We start from the raw sequence: 7,780 nt of genomic DNA, 5'->3' as shown, positions 1-7,780 counted from the left end.
CTCTCTTCTCTCCTCCCTCTCCTCTCTTTCCTCTCTCTCTCTCACCTCCTTTCCTCCCTCTCTCTCTCTTTTCTCCTTCTCTTCTCCTCTCCTCTCTCCCCCTCTCTCTTTCCTCTCTTCGCCCTCCTCTCTCTCTCTCTCGCCCTCCTCTCTCTCTCTCCTCTCTCCTCTCGCCCTCCCTCTCTCTCTCTCTCTCTCGCCCTCCTCTCTCTCTCTCTCTCTCCCCTCCGTCTCTCTCTCTCTCCCCTCCCTCTCTCTCTTCTCTCTCTCTCTCCCTCTCTCTCTCTCTCTCTCTCTCTCGCCCTCCCTCTCTCTCTCTCTCTCTCTCTCTCTCTCTCTCTCTCTCTCTCTCTCTATTATATATATATATAAATATATTATATAAATATATATATATATATATATATATATATATATATATATATATGTAAAGAGAAATTTCATTTTATAAAAAATAGTGTAGTATCCTTTTCAAAATGTTAAAGAAAATGGATCACTACTCGTTTTCTTTTATCCCTTGAGGGGTAACTATTGGTTGTTTTAATTTACGCAATATTCCGCATGCTCACGATCTTTGATGCGTTTATAATGTTCTTCGACCTACCCAAGCGAAGATAAGATATTAGATATTTAGAATTTGTGATCTATTAAATTTCGTTTGACTTCTTATACAATACTAATACTATATTATAGGTAATATAGTATTTATATCTCAATAAACTGAACAAGCATAAAACAAATTGAATATTTCAGTGAATGGAACAAAATATAAAAATGACAAAATTTCATGGTCATTCATATGTCAGGATATATAAACCAGCAGTCTCATAAAATAACTTTATTACTTTTAGACTCTTTTTTATTATAAAATAACATGTATGCAACGAATAGCAGCACATTGCAAACATCCCGAAAATATTTTATGAACACTAACATTCGGCACAAACATCCCATACTGGATTCTTTGCAAGCATTCAAATACATCACACGTCATCCTTTCTTTAAACGTCTCACTGAATAACATTTGAGCATAACAGCGCCTCTCTCTGTTTCTCTAAATATATAGGAATATATACACAATAAATTAACGCCAGCAAAATAGCCTTTGGAATATATCAAACAGTCGACATGCGGGGAGGAGAAAGGAATCCATCAGATCCTTGGAGAATGATAAATCACAGTCGAACGAACATCGCATCACGACGAAGAAAGAAGAAAGGAAAGAAGGAAAAAAAATATAAGTATTTTTTTAAGCGAAATCCCCACGGGAGGCGGATCAGTCCCGGACGAAGGTGAGCGTCTCGCTGGCGCGGCTGAAGAGGATGCTGATCTGCGAGCCGATGGCCACGCCCTCCAGCCTCTGCACTCGGGCCACGCGGCCTCGCCGGACCACCACGGCCGTGCCTGGGCGGGGCGAGGGCACAGCGTTAGTTCAGGGGATGCTTAGACTGGAAGGTGTCTGTTATAAAATCCTTGATTGTTTTCTTATGACTACGCGTTTAATATAAACCAAAACCGTTTTTTATATATTATTTTTTTATTTTACGAAGCGATTTACGCCTAACATTCCCCTGTAAGAATATTTCATCCCCGCTGCCGAGGAAATCCTGACTCACCTGTGACGGCGAGCGTGCGGTCGTCCTCGCCGTGGAAGGTGATGTCGCAGGTGACGGTGACGCGGACCTTCTTGGTGACGTGGCCTGCGCTCGAGACGGTCGAGCTCTCCTCCACCTGCGGCAGGTCGGCGCGGAACACCTGCGCGCGCCCGATCTCCTCGCCCGAACTCATGATTCTGGGGAAAGCAAAACCAAACAGGTGGACGATGTTCTCTGCAGTCTTTGCACGGTCTATTAGCGTCATGTATTTATCTCTGATTATGATTATCAATTGGTATCATGTACTTATCTCCGTCTTAGTGTTTGCCCCTGCGAATGTTTCCAAAAGGAAGAGACGGCAAATACGACAGCCTGTTCGGGCCCTCACCTGAAGCTGTCGCCGGGCACGACGGCCTGGATGGAGAAGCCGTAGCCCTCGGGGTGGGAGTCGCTCCAGAAGTAGTTCTCGTTGCTGTTGAGATTGCTGCTGGCGAAGGTGAGCCTCTTGCCGTAGCCCCTGCCGATCGCCTGCAGGACGAGGGCGGCGCCGCCGAACAGGTGCTTCTTGGCGTCGGCCGGGCGCACGCGGTAACTGAAGCCCGTGAGGATCCTCGGGTCCACGAAGGTGCCTGCCACGGGCTGCTCGTGCGGAAGGAGGCCTGCCAAGTCCAAAGGCTCGAGTTGAATGGACAGCCCATTTTCCCTCGGGAGGAACGTCAAAGCCTAAACATCTATCCATCCCATCTACTCTCACCGCTCTCTCTCCCACAAAGAAAACCAAAGACCCACCGGTGACGTAGTACTTGGTGGGCACGTCTCCGATCTTGTTCCCGCTGAGCACCGTGACGCGGGAGGAGGAGTCCACGCCGGCCACCAGCGTGTAGCCTCTCTCGCCGCCGACGCTGCATTCCGTAACTTCGGGGAGAAACAGACGGATTCGAGGTGAGTGAAAGGGTACTTGAGGGGGAAAGTAACCTCAGAGAGTTTCATTTTTTCCCTGTTATAAGAAAATCGTTGTTATTGGAATCAGAGGTTTTCATTTTGCGTCTTGTGAGGAAGTCGTATCTTATTAAGGTTACCAAATCCCCATCGAATGGATCCCACAGGGCCAAACTTACTCTTCTTGAGGGAGGCCACGGCCCTGGCGCCCTTGGCACCTGAGGGACACCGCGACGCCCGAGATGGCCACGGGCCTGAGCTCGGCGTGTGGCTCGTCGAAGTAGGAAACGTTGCACAGGATGGACACCTGAGCTCTCTTCTCGATCCCGCCGTTCTCCAGGATTCGGTGGCTCACCTCGGTCTGGGGGCCCTGAGGAAGAGAGAAAATCATTAGAATGGTTGGTATTTCAAAAGATTTTAGCTATTTCAACCGTATGTACCGAACTGTGCCATAATCTCCCGCCCCCTTCTGCGTGAAGCGACTCACCAGCAGGCCGATGACCTCAGCCGTGGCGACGGAGTATCCGTTGGCGTCCCTGAGGGTGAACTTGTCCCCCTCCTGCACCAGGCGGAGGGCGAAGCCGTAGCCCTCGGGGTGCGTGTCGGACCAGAAGTAGTTGTCGTTGGTGTTGTGCTTGTCGCTGGCGAAGGTGAGGCGCTTTCCATAGCCCATGCCGATGGATACCAGGCGAAGGGCGCGTCCCTACAGGCGAAGAGGGTATTCGTGAAATTCGTGGGAACCTAAATGCAAAAGGTTCCTCCTCTTCGGAAACCATTTCTCACCAGGGTCTGTGTAACCCTTGCAACAAGAAGCGGCAACGAAGCCTCCTTACCTGGAAGAGCGCCTTCTTGGCATCGACCGGGCGGACCTGGTAGCAGAAGCCCGTGACGACGTTAGGGTCCACGTACGTGCCCACCACCGGCAGCTCGTGGCCCTGCAGACCCCTGACCACGTAGCTGGCGGGCACGTCTCCGATCCGCGCGCCGTCGACCACGCAATCCGCCGGGGAATCTGACCTGCTTACGCAATCTTGTAGCTGAAAGAGCGAGCACAGTGAGGGGCTGGCCTGGGCGCGGCGTCGGCGAGTGACGGGGCGACACCAAACTCGGGCCATGGGCGGCCTGCGAGTTTCATGGCGCCCCGGTCGTTAGTCTGATCTTTAAGAATATTAATGGTATAGTTTCAAATGTGCTTGGTTTTACTTGGTGATATGAGGTTATTTCGAGAAAGGCATTTTGATGATTATTTTTCTTTCACAATGACCATCATTTCATACTTATTGAGAAACATATGGTACAAATCAAATGATCAATATAAAAAAACATCTTTGATTTTTTTTTCCATATTTTCTTCCATGAGATGTGGCTTTTTAAATCACACCGTGTTTTTTTTTCTCTAAATGCGCCTCAGCTACTGTTCTGGACAGACCTTTCAGACCCTGACATTTCTTTCCCCGTGAAGAGTGAGTGACAAGAAGGCCAAAAAAGGAAGATGAACAAAGGGAGGGAGAGTGGACGGCATGGCGATCAGGTCGGAACTGGCTCGAGCCGGTGCGATCCAGAATGATCCAGATGGCCTTTCCTCCCCGAAGCCGAGGCTGCTGTGCTGCTGCTCTTCCCGGATCGATGCTGAGCGAGGGGGCGGCGCCGCTCACTCGTCGCGGGGGGCGGGGCCGGGGAGCCGGGGGGAGGAGCTCCGGGAGGTGGCGGTGGAGGAGGAGGTGGAAAGGGGAGGAGGAAAGAGTCGAGATATCTCTTCTTCCTTCGTCTCCTCTTCCTTTTCTTTTTCTTTTCGTGACACAGCCTGAAGAGCCAATTCCGACCCCCGACCAGCAAAAGAGAAAGGGACCCAACCCCCTCTAATTAAGAAAAACAAAAAAATGAATCCCGCACAAGAAATGAATAACAAATCTACACGAAAAACACACAAACCCAACCCCCCCTGACCCTGAAGAACACATCAGAAAAGAGTCATCCAGAACAGCCGGGAGAGAACGCAGGTGAACAAATGCGAAGTCGAACACGTTACTTATGTGGGCAAATGCTCGAGATTAACTCAGATGTTGAGATAGTCTCGGTCAGCCTCGTGGAGTGTCCGGGGTTTCTGCAATGGAGAAGTGCACGAGCGGAGAGCGGCATGGGCTGCCCCTACCCCCCCCCCCCTTCCTTGTGGGTCATGCCCCTTCCCTTGTTTATTCCCCTCCTTTGGTTTCCCCTTTTGTAATATTTCCCCCTTGAATGCTTTTTAAATGAGGATCTGATTTACTTTACTTCTGGGGTATAGATAGGCCTACATTCCTGCATGAAGACTAAAACTGAAGGCAAATTTCAGCCAATTCTACTTCAGAACAGAATACCAACTTGTCTAAAATCTGATGTTCTTTTAAATCTCCTCAATGGCAGATTTTATGGCTATATGATCCATTATCGTAAGGAAATTATAACAAAACTGAAAAACTGAACTCAAAATCTAAAATCTCTCAAGGTTGCCATCGTCATGAAATAAACTAGTGCCGTACTTGGTTAACTCAGCAAACAACACACTTACTCTCAAGTAAACTTAAAAAATGCCACACGACAGTACATTATGTACTTAGATTAAACTGAATTACATTACTTTATTAAATCATCCAGTACAGTGCTTTTTTAATAAGCCTCAAATTCTTGAGCGACTCGTGACTGCATTTCCCTCATTTACACTAATTACCCAAGAACGACACAACTTTAGCTCGGACGGATGGAACGAATGAATTAATGGCTGTTTAAAAGTCTTGAACTTTTAACTAGAATGCATTAAAAACCATTAAAAAAACTGAACAGAAATCAAAATTTAAAACAAAATGTATCAAATTTCAGTCCTTAACAAATACCACTACCGGCATATAAAAAATAATACACATTACTTTTTTTTCTTAGAAATTAAAAACAAAGGGCAATCCTTCAAAATCTAATACCCCAGAATCAAACAAAGTCTCATTCTAAGACAAGAGCAAAAAAAAAAAAAAAAAGACTCAAAGCAGCCCCAAAAAGGCCCCCAACTTACCACGTCCTCCTGCAGATCGAGGTCACTCTCCAGGGCCGCCTTCGTCAGGAACCCGTCCACCGCCGCGGCCTGCTCCTCGTCCTCCTCCTTGGGCACGTCCTCCTTCGCGTACTGGGGGGCATCGGGGAGGGTCTGTGCAGGGCGGGGGAAAAGACGAGGTTTAAGCTTCACTCTACTATGCCAAACACTCAGAGAAAAACGAGGATATAAAAAATAGTACAGTTATCCCTCGTATCTCATAGGCCTATCTATCTCTCACAAACAAGAAATTCCTCCCCGTTAAGTTTCCTCCTCTTGACCCCACCTAAACACACCCTATTATGTAAATTTATAAGAAGTGTGGCTACATTTGGACATATTTCTGAAGTCACTCTCCCCTCTTTTGGGAAGTTCTAAAAATAAGACTCGCAAACACAGGGTGGTTTTTAGGCCTAAAGAAAATACTCTTGTACCCGATGGCCATGAGGGGAAACTTACATTGTCGGTGCATAAACTATTACTATTTAAACATAACAACATACATGGATGCAGTTATCAAGTATATTATAAATTTATAAAATGAACCTAACCCCTTTATCTTTTCTTAGCCCTCCTAAAACACACACACACACATATACATACATACATACATACATACACACATACATACATACACACACACACACATACACATACACACACACACACATACACACACACACACACACACACACACGCCCTCAGAAAAACAATAACTCCAAAGGATATAATAATGAAACAAACGATATATACAAAACCCTACAGCAAAAGTACAGAAAGAGTTATCATGGCCTATCACTCTCGAAGAAAAAAAAACCGTCTATAAGCGAAAAAGAACAATAAATACTAGATAACAATTCAAAATAAATGAAGAGTACTTACCTACTACAGATGAAAAGTTCGAAAAAAATAAAAATATGAAGAAAATAAGGAAAGATCATTCACAAAACCTACCAAAAATCAGAGTCGCAATGCCCAAACATCTAATAATCATAAACAATGTAAAAAAAAATCCAAAAATACCAAAAAACTAAATCAGACATAAAAATCCATTTAAAAAAATATGATTCACATTATAAACACACACACAATAAATAAATATATGATATAATAAAAAAAAAATCAGAAACCCACCACCACACAACCATACCTCCTCTACCCCCCCCCCAAAAAAAAAAAAAAAAAAAAAAAAAAAGGCCAAGGTAGCCGCACGGCCCAGGGCCTGAGCGGGACCCACCTGCGCGAGGGGCGCGACGAGGTCCTCCCAGGTGGAGGCGCGGGCGGGGCGGCCCAGGAAGCTGTGCGGGCTGGGGCGCTCGCTCTCGAACCGCCGCCCCACGCTCGACCAGAAGCGGGCCAGCTCCTCGGACATGGCGGCCTCGCGGGCGGCGGCGACGGGCAGGGAGGCCATGGCGAAGGGCACGGGGGACTGAGGCGTATATGTAGGCCTAGGGATTCCTGCGGACGAAGGGTGGGTGTTCGTAGGCCTATGCAGATCTTTGTCTCCGGTTTGCCTCTTGGCGGAAGGTTCAGGAACTCGTCGATGCTTTGGCTTGGTCTTTCTCCGTTTTTCCCGGAAGAAGGTTGGAAGGTACGCCGATATATATGATAATTTCTTTCAAAATGGCGGAGATTATTCGGATGATAACAGGTCGAAAAGGATTAACTTCCTCAATGTTATTCTCTCGAAGCTTCGGCGATCAATGAGCTGTGGAAAGTTCTGTCGGTCCTATATATGCGCGCGCACCGGTAAACAAGGGGAAAACACGTCGTACCGCATAAGCTTTTTTCATTACCGTTATTCCGTCTTTCATTAATCTTTTAAACTCCCTCAAATTCACACTATTTACGTCATATTCATATTACGTTCATAAAATTACACATTCTCTCCACACATAAAGGAGAAATAACACAACAATCGTACGTCGCTAACCGAAAGCCCCGGCTATTCATTCGCTGATTGGTCAGGTCGTGACCCGGGGATAGGGGGTGGGGGACGGGGGAAGGGGGAAGAGACTGTTACTAATTTCATCTAAATTTGACCTCCTGTCATTCCCCCCATCGTGTCAACCCCCCACAATTAAAACCTGGATCCCGAAACACCCAAAAATCGCAGAATCATCACCTTAACTTTCATGCTTTCTCTCTTTTCTCTCTCTCTTCCGTACGCGAGAAGGAGAGAGAG

At 46.8% G+C, this 7,780-nt stretch overlaps 1 protein-coding gene across 1 annotated transcript; it reads right to left on the bottom strand.

Annotated features, from left to right (window-relative positions):
- Positions 1–823: 823 nt before the first annotated feature.
- LOC119575634 lies at positions 824–7,309 on the bottom strand. The gene is made up of 9 exons (XM_037923265.1): positions 6,833–7,309; positions 5,578–5,709; positions 3,368–3,571; positions 3,022–3,237; positions 2,712–2,904; positions 2,385–2,552; positions 1,984–2,254; positions 1,617–1,792; positions 824–1,404 (listed from the first exon to the last, which is right to left on the bottom strand). Exons 1-9 carry the CDS (start codon positions 7,004–7,006, stop codon positions 1,277–1,279), a joined length of 1,662 nt encoding a protein of 553 aa, XP_037779193.1. The 5' UTR covers positions 7,007–7,309; the 3' UTR covers positions 824–1,276.
- Between the last annotated feature and the right edge of the window lie 471 nt (positions 7,310–7,780).

The sequence above is a fragment of the Penaeus monodon genome, chromosome 7 (genome assembly GCF_015228065.2).
Source record: "Penaeus monodon isolate SGIC_2016 chromosome 7, NSTDA_Pmon_1, whole genome shotgun sequence".
Lineage (NCBI taxonomy): Eukaryota > Metazoa > Arthropoda > Malacostraca > Decapoda > Penaeidae > Penaeus > Penaeus monodon.
The sequence above is the reverse complement of the archived record's forward strand: the minus strand, read 5'-3'. Positions and strand labels throughout refer to the sequence as shown.